The sequence below is a fragment of the Mus caroli genome, chromosome 11 (assembly GCF_900094665.2).
Source record: "Mus caroli chromosome 11, CAROLI_EIJ_v1.1, whole genome shotgun sequence".
NCBI classification, from domain to species: domain Eukaryota; kingdom Metazoa; phylum Chordata; class Mammalia; order Rodentia; family Muridae; genus Mus; species Mus caroli.
Genome location: NC_034580.1, coordinates 95131864 through 95154472, shown reverse-complemented (window position 1 = coordinate 95154472; position 22609 = coordinate 95131864). Strand labels below are relative to the sequence as shown.

The following is a 22609-nucleotide window of genomic DNA, read 5'->3' as shown; positions in this document are numbered from 1 at the left end:
CCAGCAAGGACCTAAACGCAGCGACCCAGGTCCTCCCCGCCTACATTCTCCATCTTCTCCATTCATAATTCCATCAGCGGAGGACTGAGGACCAGAGCGAAGGGAAACGCCAGGGTGCGTGGTGTGCGGGAACTGCGTCCCACCCTCTCCCGGGAGAGGCTCCGGCGAGCCTTTCCCCTCCGGCGCCCGCCTCACGCGGCGGCGCCCACCGCCTCAGTGAAGCCCCGGGGCGCGCAGTCTGCGCAGTTCCTGCCGCCGGGCCGCGAACCAGGGCCCGCAACGCGGCCCAGCCTTCTCCGCCCTCCTCGCCGTGACGAATCGGCGCCCGACTGGGACGGGATCCAAATTGGAAGACTTCTGAGGAAACCCAGGAGCCTAACGAAATTAAAAAAAAAAATCCTTGGCGCCCTAAGCCTCTCCGCGTGCTCACTGGAAGGGCTGTTCGCCTGCCGAGAGCCGGCCGCGGCCGGCAGACAATTCCCGGGAGCGTGTGGAAAGTGCGAGCGCGGAAGCTCCGGCGCGAGGGGCGGGGCGAGCGCGGGACAAAGGGAAGCGAAGCCGGAGCTGCGGGCGCCTGCTCGGCCCGCGGGTGAGTGTTTCCCAGTGGGCCCAACCCGGTCGGGGAAGGGTGGCGAGCGGTGGTGTTTCGGCTTGGCGGGACCCCGAGTTCCCGCGGGGTGCTGGGGTTAGGCCTCGGCTGCGAGGCGGGAGCTAGAGCCGGTGCGGCCTCGGCGAGGCCTAGCGGCGGCCGCGGCGGGGCAACCCCGCCCGGGACAGCTCCTCGGAGGCGCCGGGAGTCCCTTTCCGCGGGACTCCCGACGCCGGTGAGCACCAATGCACAACCCCCTGCAGGGGAGTTTGCAGAAAAGCTCGCCCTCCGCCCGCCACAAAACTCCAGGGAAAGAATCTCCGGAAATCCTCTGGGCAAGGCCAGCAGGGATCCTCACCCACCACGAAGGTGGTCGGCCCCCCCCCTTTGTTTATTTTTATTTTTTATTTGGTTCAGGCAGCGACCTAAGGATTCCCGGGGTGGCCTGGAGTGAAGTCTGAGACGGTGTGGGTTGGGTTTAAACCCATCTCTGACAATTCCGGGTCTCTGGCCTTAGACACTTAATCGCCCCGAGACTGTTTTCTTCCTTTGTAAAATGGGGACAGCCGTACGCATCTGGTAGGGTCGTTGTGACTAGTGAGTAAGACTGTGTTATAAGCCTGACCAGTAAGGTAATTAATTCAATAAATACAGAGTTTCGTCCCAGGCACTATGGTTAGATCCACTCACTACTAGAGTTTATATGCTTAGCCCGGGAGAGCAATCATTTGTTAAGTATTAGCAGTGAAGTGTAAGGGACCAGGGACCCTGTCACAGTTTCTGTCGGGGTTCCCCACAGCAAGGCCTACTGGGTGTTGATGGAAGGAAAAACAGAGATGAATTGAAAAAACTTAGCTATTTCCACATCAAAAACTCTTACCCTGATGATTTGAGGCACTTCCTTAAAATGAAAACTAGGAGACAAAAAAAAAAAATGTGTTCACCATCCTTCTAAAAATAAGTTTTCATCTCTTATGCATTACCATTTGTGGTCTATGTTGAGTAAGGAACAAGCTCAGATATGTCCATGTTTCGAGCTGGTCATACTAAGACCAAATTTATGAAGACTTGAGCTACGTTTGAATAATACAGTGATAAATTAGACCATCCCTCCTCTCTTGCAAGGCAAAACCTAGCACATTCACATGTTGTTCAAGGGAAAATGCCGCTGGTCTTTGTAAGCCATGTAGGAATACAGAGACGAGATACAATTCATTCTGTCCAGATGATGTATCAAGAAAGTACCTGAGATAATTTCTGAAATGAGCTGTAAAGGAACAACGAGTGTCCTGTAAGTAGCCTCAGAAAATTGTTCCCGGCTCTTATGAAACTATTTACCAACAAAAGAGAGTGTAAAGTTTGTTATCATACTGACTTACCTTTCACACTGCCTCCAGGAATAAGACATGGCTCTGTTTCGATGAAAGATGTTCCCTAAATAAGGCAGAGCTTCTAATCAGGGGTTATTTGTCAGTATCTGATAGGCCTTGTTGGGGTCACCCGGATAATACATCACATTCTATTGTCATTATTTTTTTTTATCAGTCTAAGTAATCGTTTGCATGGCATCAGCAAAATGTTTTCCATACAAGACGCTGCTCTCAGTATCATAAGCAAAAACCTAAAAATCCATCTCTAATATAACTCTAAATTTCCCAGTAATTTATTTCATCATTTAATTCTGATCAATCAAATGAATGTAAGAACTAGTTAAAAATATGCAAAAGGCTTGATTATTAGCAATTAATAGTGAAGTAATTTTGCTCAGAAATACCAAACTACCCTATTCTTTAGGAAAACATTCTCTTATGCTTGCTGAGTTTTGATTCTCTTTTTTTTTCTTTTTTTTCTTTTTTTTTATTTTAGTGTCTCAGATTCATTCTTAAGGAACTGAGAACTTAATCTTCCAAAATGTCAAGTAAGTTTCAATTTTTATATTTATCAATCTGTGTTAATACGAGACTAATGCCCTAGCAAATGGGAATTCCAAAATACTCTCATTTTTTTTTCTTCAAAGCAGGACCATTGGTAGTTTTGTTGCATAGTATTATATCTCAGTTGTTTACAAGAAGTTATTTATTTTCTTTCAAACAGAAAGACCATCTTATGCCCCACCTCCCACCCCAGCTCCTGCAACAGTAAGTTTTAATTTTCTTGTTAATGTAATAGCCAAGTCTGGCCTTGATACAAAAACCCAGATGTCTTCCACTGACAGTCACTCAGTCATCACAGCCACAGGATAGACAATTCAGCTAAAACCCAGCACTTCCTACCAAATAAAATAACTCCTCTCATCACCTGAGCCAAACCCAACACTTAAAAATACATACGGTGAGCTTCCAGCCTCCTGTGCTCTTTGTTTCCTAACGGGACATCAGTGAGACACTCCTCTCTCGCCATCTTTCCCTGGTGAAGGGTCTTCCCGTTGATACTGAGTAAATGCTCGTTCTGGCATCCTTTATTCTTTTTTGTTGTTTTTAAGCCTAACCTTCAACAGGTTACATTTTCCTCTCACTGTAAGGGCTGGGTAGCTCAGTGGCAAAGCACTCACCTAGCATGTGCAAGGCCCTAGGTTGGAACCCCAGCAACACAACTTTTTTAATTAAACTTTCTTGTCAGTATATAAAAATTTCACATTAAATAAAGTTTCTTGTTCTAAGGATAATTACGCTCGTAAGTCTTATTTTAAAGCTGCTCAGGCCAGGGTTTCGTTACCCATGGGTCAGCTCTTGCTACTGAATTTGGTTCTGTTGGGCTTGCCAACTGATCTGTTTGAAGGTGCCCAGTGGTTGTGAACTGTTTTTACCCAACAAGCTCTTCCCAGCTTAAGCAGCTTGTAAAATAACTATCCAATCACAAGTCCACTTTAACTGCAAACTGTACAGGCCCTTGTTGAAACGCTGAAATGGCTTTCTTACCATTCTAAAACAACAACAAAACGGCCACTTAACATAACCATATCCTACAAAATTTGAATCAGGATTATTTTGATTTGTTTTGTTTTGTTTTGAGACAGGGTCTTTATGTAGCCTAGGCTGGCTTCCAAATGGTGATCCTTCTTCCTCAGCCTCCCAAACGCTGGGATTATCAGCATGCCCAGCCCAAAATTAATTCTTTAATAGCTGCTAGCTCTTCCTTCCATGCCCTCTACCAACTCACTGCAGGCTAGTCTACTTTTATTACTAATGAGTTCCTGTGTCTTTTCTTTTTTGTTTGTTTTCTCTGCTAGGTAACTAGTGTGATTTACTAACCCATAGGTGTATGTTTTAGTTACATTTATCAACAGTTTGTTTTTCCTTAAATGCTCCTTTTAAAAGGCCTACCATACATTCTTAAGTTCACTCCATGTAATACACAGTCTGCAGGGTCGCTTCCGGCGGACTGTAAAGTCCTGTGCTTCATGATTCTTCTTTCTTAAAGAACATTTCTTACCCCCATCTCCATCACATTCCACTCATGGTTGTGTGCAGGTTTAGTTGAGCGATTAAAAGTCTCACCTCAAAAACAGAAGCAGCCCCTCCACTTTAGGAATGGTGTAATTGCAATATACTAGTTTCATTTTTTTAAATTCCCCTATTCGCTTATGTTGTTCTTTAATCAGTGTTCGGAGGTGTCGTTTTTATATAAATACTACCTCCAAGAGTGTCTAGTGAACAAACTTGCTATTATTTTTTAAATAAAAATATTTTAAAAACCAAGATCTCCTTCTGAGTTTTCATACAAAGAAAGGGATCCTTGTTTAACCCTCATCATAATTTCACATTTATACACAAAATCTAGAAACTAGGGATTATAACACCCAGCAAAATGGATATGAAATGAGTTAATCTTTCTCTTTTTTAAATGTCATTGCTTTTACCACCATTATCACCACCCACCCCTTCCACTGCCACCTCTCCAATGAACCACTCCCTGTGGAACACGCCCTTCTCTGTGCCTTTACGATTTCATCTGTGTTTTGCTACTGAAATATGCTTAATTTGCGTCTTTCCTAACTATATGGGCTATAATTGATCACTTTGTCTTCCTCTAAAAAGTATCACATGTGCTGCCTGCTTGAATGTCTTTGGATACTAAGGATATATACAAGGGCATGTTTTAGGAAATGGCATTTATTTTGAAACAACTAAGTTTAGCTGGAATGTGTGAAGTGTACTTTTGTAGAATTGAGGAGAGTTACGTTAATTGCATGTAAAAATGGCATTGCTATCACTTGTTATGACTGAGTGTCACTAAGTCAACTACACTTTTGGTCTCTTCTTTACCACATTCTTTTTACGCACTTTGCTTTGATTTTATGAACACTGGATGTCATTGTATTAGCCACAGGCCACAATTACATAAGAACCCACTGGTGATTATATCAACATGTAATTCACAAAAATCAAGAGTTTTGTTGCTGCAGTGAGCAATTGTATTTGGAAAGGCTGAGAGACTTCAGGAAATCAGATGAAAAAGAAAGTTCAAGTCTGTCAACTAAAAAAAGTAGTTCCCATTAAAATTAAATGCATAAACTGTTGATGATTACCCATGGAAGATGGATCAAAGAAGAGATGGGAGAGAAAGTCTGAGAAAGAATGACTTGCTTAAAGATCAGATAGCACCCCAGTATGAGACCTATGCATTTCTTACAAGTCCTTGTTTTAAAATCATGCATGTGACATCCATTGAATCCAGCATATGTTCTATCCTATTGACAGTTCCTGGCTTCCTGATTTCAGTCTTTTCTCATTTGTCACATATAAAATTATTTAAAGCTGTCTTGGAAAAGCAGATCCATTCCTTGTTTTGTTTTTAGTAAATGAGGGCACTGGTGGCATCCACATAATTGTCAAATAAATCATGTTTTGTTTGCATGTAGTGTTTTCAGACTTTAAAGTTTATCATACTTAAAGCTTTCCTATCTCAAACATCACAGATTGCTAAATTATCTCATACTGTTGACCATGAAATAGTTGTAGATGTTTGCAACTGTAGTGTGATGCTTTCCTCAGAACAAAACACAACATACTCAGTCTCCCAAGCATCCCTGACCCCCACCACGGAAAAGCAGGAAAGAGAAGAAACATGCAGACACCCATGCACATGCAGACTTGCAGGCTGGGTTCACAGTGGAAAAAAGAAACAGTAACAAATGCCAGTTAGAGCCATCATTGCTTGTTTAAACTCAGGTTGCTTTTGCATGCCATATGCAGATCATTTTTCATTTCTGTGTTTCCCTCGTTTGAGCTCATTTCTCATTCGTGTTTTTGTCTCATTTGTTTCCATCAGCAAATGCCCAGCACACCAGGGTTTGTGGGATACAATCCATACAGTCATCTCGCCTACAACAACTACAGGCTGGGAGGGAACCCGGGCACCAACAGCCGGGTCACGGTAGGAGAATCAACTATTACAGCCTCCGGCAAACAACTGGAATTGACCAGAAATGCCTCCAGAGCTAGGTCCTTTTGAATCAGAAGCACAGCCATTTAAAAAATTTAACCTGACTTTTCAACTATTTTATACAGTCTTACACTGAAAAAAAAAGTGCAGTCTGGATATGTACCTGGAAGAAAAGAAATCCCATTCTACTTGGTGATCAGTAGGGATAAAGTCTTGGACCCTTAATGCTCATACTATATATGTAAACAAATGTAGAATTCTTTTGGTAAAATACTTTATGGCATGAAGAGTGTCTTTCATTGTTGAAGGTAATTGGCGTTATTCTCAAGGACATAGTTTCTTACGGAATGCTGGGACTTTGAAGGCCTGTCTCTGTCTGGACTGAAAGCTTTGGCAGACCTGCTTGTCAGCCTTCTACTCTCAGCGGTTTGTCTTTTGGATTTAGTAGGTGACATATCTGAGACTCATTTCTTTCCAGTTTAATACAGAAAAAAAAAAAAAGATTTTACTGTCACCTCAAGGAATTTTGGAATAAAACTTGAATAGAATTAATTCCAGGTGCTAAGTATAGCTTTCCAATCCATTGTAGACAGATGATTCTTAAAACTTGGGGAATTTCATTTCAGTGATTCAACTAAGATAATCAAAATTGGATATTGTACTTCAAAGCTTTTATTTTAAAATTATCTTAAACTCAAAGGAAATTAAGGTAATAAATCCAAAAGTCAAATACCTCCATTAGAATGTGGTATTGGTGAGAATATATACAACACAGATGGCTGTAAACTTTTTAGTACTTTTTTTAGTATGGTTGTCATTTTCTGTATTCATAAAAAAGCCCTCTCACCCTGGAGTGAAGCTAGAGCTGAAAACTCGTCACTCTCAAACTGTATGTCTGTCCTGGTAAGCATGTTGCTTAGCTGGATAGGTTTTGTTTGTCTAATTTTTTTTCATTGTTTTTGCATAATTTGTACTTCATAAGCATATCAAGTTCTATGTGCCATACGTATTTCACAGTATTTGAAAGGGTTCTGACAAAAAAAATTTTTATGCGTGCATTGTGCGATGCACACACTGTGTGCAGCAATACATGTGTTTCCCTGTTCTAAATGTGTTGTTTCCAGATGGAATGAGAGGCAAGGTTATCAGATGATAAAGAGCATTATAGTTCATACAGTAAGCACAGTTAGTTTGAGATCTTTTGTGTTAATGCAGAAATGTATTTATGGATAGTGAGTGAGGAGATGGTTCTGAATAGCTAGCTCTATATGATTAAAGCTCTTGGTGGCCATGTTAGTAGAGCAGGAATAGCCATGTGATCCTAGAGTAACTTAGTTTGGCGTTTGTCTAAACAGCCAGCTCTTAGTTTGTATGAAGCTTTGAGACTTCTCTGTTGACACAAAGTTAGATAATACAGTGGAAACTAGAAAAAAGGAGAAAGACTCCTTGTCTGGGCCTAGGTTGGTCATCTGTTTTCAACCCTCTCCTTCCTGGGGAATGGAAGAACTCAGAAAATTGAGCTCTAGCTTCAATATAGGGGAGAGGTTAGGCTAAGAAGTTTGGTGTTTCCGTTCTTTGTAGTTGTTTCCTTGTATTCTTGTCCTTTTGTCCTGTTATCACCAGACTGAAGGCTGCTCAAACTGCTAGAGGCCCAGGGGTTTGCATTCTCTTTTATCCTTACTGTTTTGGGACTCACTTGCTTATAAAAGGTGTTTGTAGAGAATGACCCCAATGGTGCACTCGTGGGGAATGCTCCTCCTGAGTAAATTGTTGTCTATAAATAGCCACAGTGATTTGGGGGAATAATTCTGTGCAACCCTAAGCAAGTTCCATGTGGGAAGTTTTCAGAAAATAAAGCACTTAGGTACCAGGTTGAGACCTTTGGAGGACTTGGGACAGCTTTGAGTGTAGCCCATGCCTGATGACTCTGTTCAGGTGACGGTTCGTGTTCTCGGATACACAGGTTTGTAAACAGATTGAGACAAAATGTTAAAAGCAGCCTTTACTTCTTGCTAATAGAAATCCTCTCTCCAGAAGAAAAGTCATAAATAAGGCCTTACCAGAGACACAGCTAAGAATTGAGAAAGAAAAACATTTTTTGCACTGTCCAAGATGAATCAGTCACAAGATTGTGGACTTTATCCACCGATTGCCTAGGACCTAACTTTTAGATAAGGACAGTTTTAACAAGCATAAGTGTTTGCTTCCTCTCGTCCAGTTCATAGGACTGGGAAGACAGAATTTGGATAGATGGAGAAGCGGTGCTGAGGGTGGGTGTCCTCATAGCAGTAAGGAACGCTCCTCATGGACAGAGCAAAGCTGATCTCTCCAAAATCTTCTTGGGCCACTCGGGAGCACAGCACACACAACAGCAGCTGTTTCTAGTTGAGTCTTAACAAGAAAGGATTAAACAAGGTGCTCAGTGAGAGCAGAGAAATGTTTTTGAGGCCGTTAGAAAGATGTCAGAGATGTTAAGCAAATTAGTCATGTGTGGTGATAAAGATCTTCAAACCAACTGGAATTTATTCTTAGGGAATGGGAGAGCATTGTTTTGTGTTGTTTTGTTTTTTATTTGTAAACTGATAGTGCAATAATAATATGAATTCAGTATTATTTGAGTACATTTCTTTGAGAAGGGGGCGTGAATTAGCAAATCTATTAAAGTTCTAAAATAGTCTTTGGAATATATGAGCAAATATTACTAACTTTGTTTTTTAAATGTTTTAATTTATACTTAAAACTTAAAAAGTATACATGTTAATTAACTGTTAACAATATTTTGGCACCTTCAAATATTGGCACAACTTTTTTCTTTTCTTTTTTTCTCTTCTTCTTTTTTGGAACCCACTTTGTGTTCCAAAAGTTTGTGTGGAATCTGGATTGAAATGTTTTCTAGTCACTTCCTGGGTTGAGAAGCAGGCTTCCATGGTGTAAAGTTACCGATGACTCTGACTTCTGCCAACTGTGGTGCCTGCTTCCCTGGTGGCTGCTCTAACCACTATGACAGTTTCTGCCTCCAGGTCTCATTCCATTCCATTGCCCACTGCTGGCTAAGACCAGATCTGTCTGTGAGTCAGAGCAGCAAGGATCTGCCAGTGTGTGTTTTGCTAATTAGAGTAAAGCACTCCTCTTTCCCATTCTTGCAAGAGGGTCAGGACCAGGACTCCCCTCGTAATGTCAAGTCGGATAGTCCACATTACTTCTTATTTTGGCTCCTCCATCAAAGCACTGATAAAACAAGGAGATAGAAAAGTTGAGAACCAGTTGCCCTTGGAGTGGCAGCTTTACATGGGACTTCTGCTGAAGTCCCTGATGTCTCCTGGCCTGTTTCCTCACAGACAGGAGCTAGCACTTGACTCTCCCACCAACTTCCCCACTACTGTTCTGAAAGCATTTTAGCCCCTTTACTTGTATTTTCTTTTTCCATGTGGCCTGCCTGTCCTTGTCCTTGTGGCTTTTCCACAGAAGCAGCATTGAGGACTGGGCCTCAAAAGTAAGATAGCAAGGCCGGGAGTCCCGTGCTCAGGGCTTAAGGTGGCTCTGTATTTCTGCAGCCATAGGCATGAAGACAAGAAAAGTATGACTTGAGTTCACACAGCTTGTCCCCTGTAAGAAAATATGCCCCAAGACTGCAGAAATAGAAAACTATGAGACTAAAAGTTTAACAGACATAAATCTCTATTTCTAAAGGAATTTTTTTTCTTTTCCTTTTTTTTTTTTTTAATTTTTTTTTTTTATTTGCTAGATTTCTTGTTAGCGCCTGTTTCTTATTGGTAATGTTTTTAACCTGGGAGATGGTCTTTGTGTTGTTTGTATGAGAGTGCATCCCTGACATGTTAACAAGATCCCCTGTAGACAGTGTGTATGGTAAGTGCTAAGAGCTCAGAGTCTACAGGTAAACCAGTGTTGACTGTAGGTGTAATGGAACTGAGCAGAATAAAAGGATACCAGGTAATGTGCTAAATGTGAGCTGTTTGGCATATAGCTTCCATTTTCAGTGTATGGATTATTATATAATATTTTATTCTTGCAGGCAGCTTGTCAAAACAGTGGCAATAAACTGCTAAGTAAAACGTTAAATATCATGTGTTTAAAGTCGTTTTCTTCTGATATAAACATTTCTGAATTTGCAGTGATGTCTATTTTCTTTGGAGGAAATATAAGGATCTTGTATCCATGGACGAGTAGAAGAAAGGCGCATTAGAATTTTTAAGGGACTTTCTTTTCAGGTGGCAGTGAGCTCCTTGCAGTTGAATAATGAATATATTTCACTCTTTTACAGGCGTCCTCTGGCATTACGATTCCAAAACCTCCAAAGCCACCAGATAAGCCGCTGATGCCCTACATGAGGTACAGCAGAAAGGTGGGTGCCGGAGAGCTCCGCCTACTGGCCTTACGTGCAATTTCAGGCTGGCTTGCCATCTTCTTTATACATATTTGAGGGAAGAATTTTAAAACTTGTACTTTTTTAAGTAGTTCATTTTCATTTCAGAAATCCAGAACTCAGGAGCATGGTTAAATTAACTGCTAAAATCTTTTTAAACAGATTAGTCTACAGCCATGAAAGTGATATCTTTTTGAAAATATTGAAAAACATGAGAAGAATGTTAAATAGAAAGGAGAGTATAAGACTGTATATATTAATACCTTATAGTGCTGCATGCCTTTAATCCCAGCATTTGGGAGGCAGAGGCAAGCAGATTTCTGAGTTTGAGAACTCTACAGAGTGAGTTCCAGGACAGCCAGGGTTACACAGAGAAACCCTGTCTCAAAAAAACCAAAAAATAGTAGTAATAATAATAATAATAAGTCTGGGAGGTAGTTCAGTGGTTCAGTTCACTTGCCTGACTACAGTAAGAGCGCTTAGGTTCAATTCCAAGAGTACCAAATGAATTAATAAGTATAGTAAAAATATTGATCATAGTTAATACATATGTATTTGGTAGTATGACAAATTAACTACCTCTGAATTGACTTGAACAGTTAGAGACTTAGAGTTAATTGTTCATTTAATTCTCTACGAGTGCAAACAGTGATTAGTGATGCCCTTAGCTTAATCAGTTTGAAATATTTATGAGGAAATGACAGTGGTAAGATCCAGTGGGATAAGGAGGACATGAGGTAAGCCAGCTGTTGGCAGTTTTGAAACAGGCTGATTGCTACAAAGGAGTTTGATACTATCTTCTTTGCTTTTTCTTGTATTTAAACGTTTCCATATTAGAGTGTTTTTAAATGACTATATACTTAGGCACTAATATTGAATTTTCAACTATTGACTTTTTAAGGTCTGGGACCAAGTAAAGGCTTCCAACCCTGACCTAAAGTTGTGGGAGATTGGCAAGATTATTGGTGGCATGTGGCGAGATCTCACTGATGAAGAGAAGCAAGAATATTTAAACGAATACGAAGCAGAAAAGGTAGGAGGACTGCCTTGCTTATTATTTATAAAAGAGACCAAGCGTGACCAGATGGCTGAGCCACACTGCACTTTTGTCCACCAAGCCTCACCCATCTGAGTGGCACATTCTTTGTTCTGTCCCGACATCCTGTTTTACCTTTCCCGCTGATGTTCAGAGGAACAGTGCAGGTGCCCACGCTGGCCTGTAGAGTAGAATGTACATTATAAAACCAGCCCCTTTGACTTTCAGATAGAGTACAATGAGTCTATGAAGGCCTACCATAATTCCCCTGCGTACCTTGCCTATATTAATGCAAAAAGTCGTGCGGAAGCTGCATTAGAGGAAGAAAGTCGACAGAGACAGTCTCGCATGGAGAAAGGAGAACCTTACATGAGCATTCAGCCTGCTGAGGATCCAGATGGTAAGGTGGAAAATGGGGCTTTGTATATGTATTCTCTCTGAATTAGAAAAGAAATCTTAGTTCAAGGCATTTTTATTCTTTTAAATGGAAAAGCATAATTTTAAGTCTTTTTGTAGTATTAAGATTTTAAGTAGTAAGATTTTTGCATGTGACTTTCTCATGGAAAAAAAATTCTCCTTACAGGGTGGAAAATTATCAAAGAAAAAAAGCTGTATTTATTACTTTTCAAAGTCTTTATACTCAGAATAGAGGATTTGTTTGATTTCGAGACAGGGTCTCACTGTGTTGCCCAGACTTACCTGTTTCTCCAGTCTCAGCTTCCAAATTCTGGGATACATTTTTGCTGACACACCCTGTCTTTGGTTTTTGAGACAGGGTTTCTCTGTATAGCCCTGGCTGTCCTGGAACTCACTTTGTAGACCAGGCTGGCCTTGAACTCAAAAATCCACCTGCCTCTGCCTCCCGAGTGCTGGGATTAAAGGCATGTGCCACCACGCCCAGGTGACACACCCTGTCTTAATTAGGGTTTCTATTTCTGCACAAAACAAGCAAGATGGAGAGGAAAGGGTTTATTTAGCTTCCACATTGCTGTTCGTCACCAAAGGAAGTCAGGACTGGAACTCACACAGGACAGGAACTTGGAGGCAGGAGCTGATGCAGAGGCCATGGAGGACTGAATGCTGCTTATTGGCTGGCTCTGTAGATTGACCTTGAAGGCAGAGATCCCCATGGCTCTGTCTCCTGTGATGCTGGGGTTAGAGGTGTGTACCAACATGCTTGGATCTAAATTTAGCTGGATGGGACCAAATCCCTTAATGTCTTATTTCCTAGAACATACAATTCAGCTCCATTTGACTTCCTGGTGTCTCTTTAATACCTGAACCATATATTTTATGTTTTTCCTTTTTTTTTTTTTTTGGTATTTTCTTCATTTACATTTCAAATGCTATCCCAAAAGTCCCCCAGACCCTCTCCATGTTTTTCCTTTCTAAGCTTGCTGCCCTTATTCAAAATGCTCTTCATGAGACTTAACCAGGGAACAAAGTCTCTATTGGGCTTTTTGAGACTTCCTTTGTCAGTGCAGTTAATATAAGTTCTCTTTACCTTAGCCTCAGGTAGACTCTTCAGACAAGGGCAAAAAAGCAGCCACATTCTTTACCAAAATACCACAAAACAGTCTCTAGGCCACATACTGAAATTCTTCTCCACTGAACCCTCTTGGGGTCCGCACAGTTCAAATCACTCTCAGCAACAGTCTTCCATATTCCTATTAGGATGGCTCATTAAGCCCCACTTAAAGCATTCCAATGCTTTCCAAATCAAAAGGCTATCTGGTATGCAGCCCTGTGAAAGGGTTGTTTGACATACACATGGGTCATACACCACAGTTCTAGGAGGACTTGAGAGACGGAAACGTGCAGAAAACCAAGAGACAGAAGCCTTGTCTGGCCTTGTCTGTGAGGGCAGCATCCACTGGCTTCTTAGAGGAGTGTCTGAAGGTCCACAGGACTAACCTTGATAGTCAGGGCTTTCTAAATGATTCTTCAGCAGCAAGCAAGCCTCTGTATGTAGCAGGGTTTCCTTCCTAAAGCACGGTCCCCACATCTGTCTGAAGTGCTAAAAGGATTAGGTCGTGGGTGGAGAGATGGCTCAGCAGTTAAGAACACCAACTGGTCTTTCAGAGGTCCTGAATTCAATTCTCAGAAACCACATGGTGCCTCACAACCATCTATAATGAGATCTTATGCCCTCTTCTGGCATGCAGGTGTACATGCAGATAAGAGCATTCGTGCATAAATCATTGTTTAAAAGGGGGGATTAGGTGGTTCAGAGACAAGCTTTGTTTTGATTTATATTGGAAGGAAAACACTTGCTTTGTTTAATGAGTTAGTGTAAAGAAAACTATTCAGCAAATACTGATTCGGGTTACTACCATGCATGTGGAGGGGACAGCAGGATAAAGGAAATACTCTGGGGTTACTAGAAACGAGCATCCATGCTGGGCGGGGTGGCACACACTCAGCAGCATCCCAGCACAAGATTCACACAGATAGAGAGGGCTTTTTAAATGACTCTCAAGAAACTAGGGCAGGAAGGAAGGCTGCTTTGGTGAGTTCAAAGCCAGCCTGGGCTACATAGTGAAATTTTGTCTCAAAAAGATCACACCCCTTGCTGTACATCTCCAGGACCCATGTAAATTGTGTGGCTTGGCACATCCCCGTAACACCAGCACTGGGAGCTGAAACAGGCAGATTCTGGCACCTCCATGGGCAGCTAACCTAGCCAAAATGGTAAGCTTCCAGTTCACTGAGAGGTGTTGTCTTAAAGGGATAAAGCAAAAAGAGATAGAGAAGACACGTGTTACCTCTTCTGGCCTCCACATGTATGTACATGTGTGTGCACACCTGTAAACCACATGCATGCATTACATCAAAAAAATAACCCCCACACATAAACATATAAGCCAAATGTGTGATATATGTACCTAAGTTTAGATGGCACCTTTACAAGCCATGTACAAGTATAAACTGGCAAAATTAAAAATAAGTTTAGAATCAAGTATCTGTGAGTAGTGCGTGTGTGAGTGTGTGTGTGTGTGTGTGGGTGCCTTCCTCATCTCTTGTTGTGATAAGGTTGGGTCTGGTGTGTGCACGATGCTTCCCTCTCCAGGTACATGTGGAAGGTAGAGTGACAACCAGATGGTTCCTGAATTGCTTCTCTGCACTATTTTTAGACAGAGTCTCTCTCAGTGAAACTAGAGCTTGCTATTTTAGCTAGAATGACCAATGAGTCTCCAAGATCTGCCACACCCATCTTTTACTTGGATGCTGCCTAGGATCCAAATTTAGATCCTCATGGTTGCCCAGCAAGTGCTTTACCCCAGCCTTTAAGTCAAGTTGTGTTTTTCTACAAGATTAGTTTGGGTCTTTACAAAAACTACCTGGAAAACACTAAATGTTACTAGAGAAGATGGTGATAAATTAATTTTACAAATGGATATTTTTCATTAATTTTAACAACCATGATAAAACTACTTCCCAGTTACAGTGTAGCATCTATCAAGTGCCTTTGATTATTACTAGGAGAATGGAACATTTGGCAGAATTTCAAGTTCTGCCATCACATGTAGGTGTTACATGGATCCTAGGACTAAAAGAGATGTGAGCATTTGTTGTTGGTATTTTAACCAAATACCAGATACACATCACCACATCACTTCTTTTTTTTTTCTTTTTCTCTTTCTCTTTCTCTCTCTCTTTCCCTTTCCCTTTCTTTCTCTCTCTCTCTCTCTCTCTCTTCATCTTCTTTTTTTACTTTTTCTTTTTCAAGACAGGGTTTCTCTGTGTAGCCCTGGCTGTCCTGGAACTAACTATATATAGACCAGGCTGGCCTTGAACTCAGAAATCTGCCTGCCTCTGCCTCCCTAGTGCTGGGATTAAAGGTGTGCGCCACCACTGCCCGGCACCCATCACCCATCACCTCTTAATACACAGTTTCTCAACCTTCTAGTGCTGCCTTTAATACAGTTCCTTATGGTGTGGTGACCCCTAACCATAAAATTACTTTTGTACCTACTTTATAACTATAATTTTGCTGCTGTTAATAATCATAATGTAAATATCTAATAAGTCAGATATCCAGTATGCAGCCTGTACTCCCTATGAAAGTGTTGTTTAATTCCTCAAAGGGTTCGAGACCCACAGGCCTTAGTGGGTTTATGAGAACAACACTTGGGTGGGTTGTGTCTTCTGTCTCTGTGTGGTTCTTACCATAGCCTGCCCAGATGCCTCTGATGTTAGGCAGGCCCACCTGCTAGGACCCTGAGGACCACACTTACTGAGTGACTGTTTGTTCACATTGTTGTGATAAGTGGTCACCTAATCTCCAGGACATTTCATTCATTCTAGACTATGATGATGGCTTTTCAATGAAGCACACAGCCACTGCCCGTTTCCAGAGAAACCACCGTCTCATCAGTGAGATCCTCAGTGAGAGTGTGGTACCTGATGTGCGGTCGGTTGTCACAACAGCTAGAATGCAGGTCCTCAAGCGACAGGTCCAGTCTTTAATGGTTCATCAGGTAAGTTCAGAAAACATTCATTATAATAGAAGGAGTCTGTGTCACACATCCCAGGTAGTGTGATGTTGTGGTAATTCTCCAACCCAAATATGCCCCAGCAATGAAAACACAACTCAATTAATAGGAATACAAGCTGTGCCCCTAGATTGGGCAGATCTACCGCTACACTCCCATCTTCCCCACCTCCTCCTCCTCTCAACTTTCAGCTCCACCTTCCCTTTTTTTACCCAATCACCAGCTCTAGCCTTTATTTTGCCAATTAAGGTGGGAAGAAGGTTTGCAGGAAATCACCTGAGTGCAGCCCCTCACAGGAGACCTGAATTAGCATCAAATTACAAATAGCCTCAGAGCTATCTGCAGCAGTGTGACTCCGCTACAGTCATAAGTAGACCTGTGAAGTAGTGCCACCTGAGGCTGAAAGGAGGGGACCATTCAGGAAGCTTAACAACTTTGTCATTGAAAACTGTAATAGAACATTGTGGTGGCAAGTATATCTATTAAGAGATGGATGCAAACTGAAGAATTTAGGGATCCCATCAGCCTTTGCTGCATTACTATAAAATGCCCCCCAGGTTTATTCATCACCATCTTATCAATCCCAGCATGCCTCTATGCTACACTTTTAAAATCATAGCTAGATTTCATTTTTTTAATGCAAAATTAGTGGGCTGGAGAGATGGCTCAGTGGTTAAGAGCATGTTCTGCTCTTGCAGAGGTCCTGAGTTCAGTTCCCAGCACCCATGTAAGGTGATTCACAAGTGTCTGTAATCCAGGACACTCGGTGCCCTCTTCTGGCCTCCATGGGCTTCTGCACTGGTGTGCGCACCCACACGCACGTACACACGATGGAAATGTCAAATTACACTTGAAAGTATTATTTTTAAATGGCATGCTTTCTGCACTTTACATCTGCCTTAGAGAAGACTCATAACGATACATATCTGGTCTGACATCTTACAGCGGAAACTAGAAGCCGAGCTCCTTCAGATAGAGGAACGACACCAGGAAAAGAAGAGGAAATTCCTGGAAAGCACAGACTCCTTTAACAATGAACTTAAAAGGGTATCCATTCCATTCTCTGACTACCTTTATCATGCGCCAGTTGCTATTTTTCTTAAAGTAATGTTTCTATTGAGTGTTGGTCACTTTATTTTTTTTTTTTTTTAAGATTTATTTATTTATTATATGTAAGTACACTGTAGCTGTCTTCAGACACTCCAGAGGAGGGCGCCAGATCTCGTTACGGATGGTTGTGAGCCACCATGTGGTTGCTGGGATTTGAACTCTGGACCTTCGGAAGAGCAGTCGGGTGCTCTTACCCACTGAGCCATCTCAGTGTTGGTCACTTTAAAACAATACTAACATCACAGCACAAACTCTACTATCTTTATAATAAATTAGCGGTGTCATGTAGTATACATATAAGGACTAGGCCCTCAGGTAATAGAACCCTCCAGTGCTTTGTTAAAATCTTTGTAGTTGTAAATTATTTTCACTTTTTTGTAATTTATTCATAGATGTCTTCATTAGATGTAGTTCAGTTGCATTTTGAGTAAGTCTCGCTGGGCCTGGTGGCACACACCTTTAATCCCAAGCAGAGGGAGCAGGATTCAACTTCAAGGCCAGCCTGGTCTACATAGTGAGTTCCAAGATTACATAGAAAGAATATATCTCAAGAAAGCAAAACAAGCCAAAAATTCAATGACTGAATAAATAAGTAAATCCCAAGTTTGCTAACTGAGGTGTGAGTGGAGGTCCTGAGGCAGCCGAGTCCTAGGAGCCCAGCAGCCCTGCCCCTGCGTGCCTGACGGTGGCTAGATCAGCTCTTTTGTCCCGTCGCTTCAGGGCAAACCATTGCTTTCCTTTTGTCCCTCATGTAAATACATAAGCCAGGAGACAACTTACTTGACTCTGAGTTTCTAGGAAGAAAGAATGCTGAGCTCACTGATGTGTTCTTCACAACCAGTTATGTGGCCTGAAGGTAGAAGTAGACATGGAGAAGATTGCAGCTGAGATCGCACAGGCGGAGGAACAGGCCCGCAAGAGGCAGGAGGAGAGGGAGAAGGAGGCAGCAGAGCAGGCTGAGCGCAGTCAGAGCAGCATCGCCCCTGAGGAAGAGCAAGTGGCGAACAAAGCAGAGGAGAAGAAGGATGAGGAGAACATCCCGATGGAGACAGGTAACCGCCTCCTCCACACCCAGGAGGTGTGAGGGCCCTGACAGCTGGCTTCTGGCTGTCCTTCCTGGATGCCTTTCAGCAGTCTGCACTCTTCAGTCATTCCCTGCGACACTCCAGTCTTATTCTTTCTCCACAGTAGACTCAATGCTACTGTTGCTGGCTCCACAGTGCAGCCCAGTGGTGTCAGTCTTGTTGTCTGAGCTCCTGTCGTACCCAGGTGGGTGGGTGTGGCTCTGCAGATAGACAGACAGACGCAGAGGGTCCTGCCTGTGAGCCCGTTGCTGACAGTGACGTCACTGAGTCTCATCTCCTCACTTGAACAACACCTGCCTCCATGAGTGCACTCTGCTGCGGATTTGACATAGGATAATAGGCAATAATATTTTAACCTTTACGGCTACTATTTACATAAAATATAACATTGTCCCTAAGATATGTTGTCTTTGTCCTAAGATGGCATTGGGCAAAGTAAAAGCAGTAAGCCCAGGCTTACTCCATAATTCTGTAAGTAAAGTTTGACTGGATGATGGCCACATTCATGTGTTGCCACACTGTATGTGACAGCTTTGAGGAGACAGCAGTGTGTGTGTGTGTACATGAATATATACACCTATACATGCACATATACATTTGTGTATATGTACATGTGTACATGTATGCATAATACATATCTGTACCTGTGTGTGTGTAGTTTGGGACTTGAGACAGACTTCCTGGCCCACAAAGCCCACCGTGATGACTGTCTAAGCTTTACATGTTGGTAGCCGACCAACCTCGCCCTAGAACAATGGTTTGGTTTTCCTGAATAAAGGCATTCCTCATGGTTCAAGGGTTTTTTTTTTGTTTTTAAGAAAAAGGTAAAACTTAGATCAAATACTGATGACCTTGGATAACCTTGGCGTTTTTGAGATCACCTTGTCTGTTGGCACTATTGGCCCTGATAATGGATAAACAGGAGTAGGTCAAAGGTAGTTAGGGGACACTAGCAATTGCTGGTAAAAGGGACACGGGCATACTCTCTCTGTACTCAAACAGCAACTCCTGGCAATGTTTAATGAAACATGAGAATCTCTACCAGGCATTTATACACTGTTTATTTAACTCAGCAGGTTATCTTTTCAGACAGTCTGGTTTTAATCAGCATTGTCTGGGCTCCTTTCTGGTTTTGTAAACCTGGTTTTGTTTTTGGGGGGTTTTTGGGTTTTTTTTTTTTTTTCCAACCATAAATTTGGGGCTGAAGCACATTTTTGTGGCTACCGCAGACGCTTGCAAATCAGAGTGTGGTTCCTTGCTCATCTTGCAGCCAGGCCGTATTCTCAGTCTTGAATCTGTTCTGCCCTGCATGAGGTCTGTCTATCCTGACGGCATCTGGATGGTTACGGTGTTTGTTACTCCGATGTCCGTCTTCTAGCTTAGGGAAAAGAAAGAGGAGGAGGAACCGAAGGAAAAAGTTGGAGATGTCAGAACCTTATATTCAGCTTCCTAAGGAAGTGGCTTAGCTTCTTTCTGTGCCTTTGTGTATTTCAGGCAGGGTCTTGCTGTACTGTGTTGGCTAGGCTGGCCTCAGACTCCTGAGGGCAATCTTAGCCTCAGCCTCTGAGTAGCCGAAGCTTCTGGTGCTACTGCTGCCTCTCGCTTCTGGCTTCCTTTTAATGTGACATTTAAACCAAGTCTCCAGAAATATTTCAATGTTATCAATATTTTTAAATATTTAATCCTAATTATTAACATTCTAGGCTAGACAGAAAGCTTAGTAGATGTGACCTGAGCTCCTATGTAAAGAGCATGGTAGTACATGCTCATGATCCAGGACTGGGGAGATAGAGATGGGCAGCTCCCAGGGCTCATTGGCCTGCCAGCCTAGCCTGCCGGTCGCTTCCAGGTCAGTGAGAGATCCTGTCTCAAAAACGTGGGCAGTGACTGAGGAGCAGAACTTGTCTCCTCTGACTCACGGACACACACAAGGCTGTAACTGTCTTACATTCTTTTGTCGTAGCAAATCTTTGAAATCCAGTGTGTGTTTTATATACTTTTTAAAAATAACTTATTTTTATTGTATGTACATTGGTGATTTGAGTACATGCAGCTCTGCGTAAGAGTGTTGGTCTGGGTCTCCTGGAACTGGAGTTACAGACAGTTGTGAGCTGCCATGTGGGTGCTGGAAACCGAACCCGGATCCTATTGAAGAGGAGCTAGTGCTCTTAACCACTGATCCACCTCTCCAGCCCCTTTCATATACTTCCTAATTTCAGAATCTCAATTCTCACCACAAAAGTGTTCGGTATGTATTTAAATTTTGTAATACTTTAAGTAAAAATGTAGATTTTTGTACCCTGAGTTTGTCTCAAATATTGGTAAATATTCCTGAATCATATTAGGTCATCTCAGGGCTTCTCCACGTTTGGCTATCCTATCAGACAGATCATCTTATGCCATCAGAATAGTTAAGAGTGAATGTTTTTCTTGGAACTGATGGTGGTAAATGTATGGTTTCAGAGGAGACACACCTTGAAGACACGGCAGAGAGCCAGCAGAATGGTGAAGAAGGCACGTCTACTCCTGAGGACAAGGAGAGTGGGCAGGAGGGGGTTGACAGCATGGAGGTGGAAGGGACCAGTGACAGTAACACGGGCTCAGAGAGCAACAGCGCCACAGTGGAGGAGCCGCCCACAGACCCAGTGCCAGAAGACGAGAAGAAGGAGTAAATGTTGCCTTGTTTTATGTGACCTAAAACTTTTTTAAATGAAAAAAAAAAATGTGGGTTTTTTTTGGTTTTAATGGTGTTATGTGGTCTGTGTATTGATTATTTACTTTTCCGTTGATACAACATGAAGGTCTTTGAACCCTCAGCATCACAGCCTGATGCCAGCCGCTCACCTTTCTTAGCTCTCAACTTCCGAAACCTCAGAGCTGAGAGTAATCAAGAAGACACCCATCTTTCTTTGAGAACTGCCTTGGCTGCTGCAGAATCGACTTCCGAATGCCTTCCTTCCGCTCACGTGGTGCTCACCAAAGCCATAGCTTTAAACCCTTCCAGCCCATCCGCAGCTTTCCGAGTCCCTGTCTTGTGTACTTAGACAGAGTGCCCTCTTAAACATGAGGGTGTCTCTTCACTCACCCTTTCTATGTCCCATGTCAGACACCAGGAGTTCTCTTACAGGGTAGGGTGTAGCCAGAAACTGACGAACACAGATCAGACTGGCGAGACACAGATCAGATGCCTCTGGGGGGGCGAGGGTGGGGGAGCAGGGGGGGTACAGTTGTTCCTGCTGTGGGTTCCTTGTTGGTGAGAGCTGCGCCTGCTCGTCTATAGTGCTGTTCAGTGTAGTCGATCTGGGGTGTGTTCTGGGAAATTCATCCTTTTTGTACAGGGGAAAGAAACACTTTTTTTTTTTTACCAGATTGGCTTTCCAAAGACACGATAGATGGCAGAGCTTAAGGAATGGAATGTTCTTATAATGGACTACAGACTTCAAAGTGGTTGGCCCATTCCAAAAGGAAAACGGGAATTCCGTTCATCCACTTGAGCACACTTCACAGTGATGAAAACCTCAAAACTCGAGGTCCCATAGATCAGAGCTGAACCTACTTTTTTGATAACCCCTGTTGTGGTCTTAGAGACTAGAAACAAGATAGTTTGTAGTGTGTGCTCCCTAAAATCTAGAATAGATTTTTACTGAATAGTGGTATATATGACGGTATATGTTTCTTAAAGGTCCAAACATAATAAAGAAACTAAGACAAAGGTCTCAGTGTTTTTATTGCACTGTAGTTTTTATTGCACTGTGGAAGATAAAATGTAGACATAATTTGGTCACTATGATACAGGGACATCATGGAATGACCCATGGTCATAAGATGTCACTTTTAGGAACCTTGCCTCATGAACTGTCAGTATCAATAGGACTGAAGAAATCTCAGTAGTGTGCAGGAAGCGTGGCCAGTAAGTGAATAGAGCCTGTGCTCATGGAGAGACGGCACCTGCACCCACACTTGAGTAACTGCAGTTATAGACACAGCATTGAGCAGTTTCCTGAGAGGAAGCCTGATGTGTGGGGTCATCCTTGGGCCAGTTTTTCTGTGATTATACAGTTGCTTGAGAGTCAAACAATTTTTTGTTGTTTTTTTTCAAAACAGGATTTCTCTGTGTAGCCTTGTCTATCCTGGCAAAGAGCTTTCCTATCAACGGGTCTGTTTGGGGTTTTGAGCATGTAGGGCTAAGAATTCAAATCATCTTATCTCAGACAAATTGGATAGCCACAAATAGAATCCTCTGGAAGGTGAGATGGGGCAAAATAAAAAAAGCTGCCAGATAAGAGCAGAAAGCTTTCTAGGGCTTGGGTTCTTACAGTCCAATCAGTTGCCAAGAACACAGAAGCAACCCTGTCTGAGAACAGCACTGGGAAGGGAAGCCTAGAACAAGGCTGCCCAGACAGGACGCTGCTGTCACCAGCCCAAAAGGGAGCTGTTTGAGTTGGGACCAACTTCAATGGGGAAGGATCGAATTGACGTTTCAGTTAGACTAGTGCGTGTAGACACTGATGTGCGACTTTCAGT

The 22609-nt window shown here is 42.4% G+C and overlaps 1 protein-coding gene across 1 annotated transcript; it reads left to right on the top strand.

The window, feature by feature from the left end:
- Positions 1–448: 448 nt before the first annotated feature.
- On the top strand, positions 449–21801 carry Smarce1 (SWI/SNF related, matrix associated, actin dependent regulator of chromatin, subfamily e, member 1). Its single transcript, XM_021176463.2, has 11 exons — positions 449–589; positions 2456–2507; positions 2684–2727; positions 5861–5965; positions 10257–10337; positions 11260–11391; positions 11623–11794; positions 15703–15875; positions 16836–16937; positions 17842–18052; positions 20549–21801. The coding sequence occupies exons 2-11, from the start codon at positions 2501–2503 to the stop codon at positions 20755–20757; spliced, it is 1236 nt and encodes a 411-aa protein (XP_021032122.1). The 5' UTR covers positions 449–589; positions 2456–2500; the 3' UTR covers positions 20758–21801.
- The last annotated feature ends 808 nt before the right edge of the window (positions 21802–22609 follow it).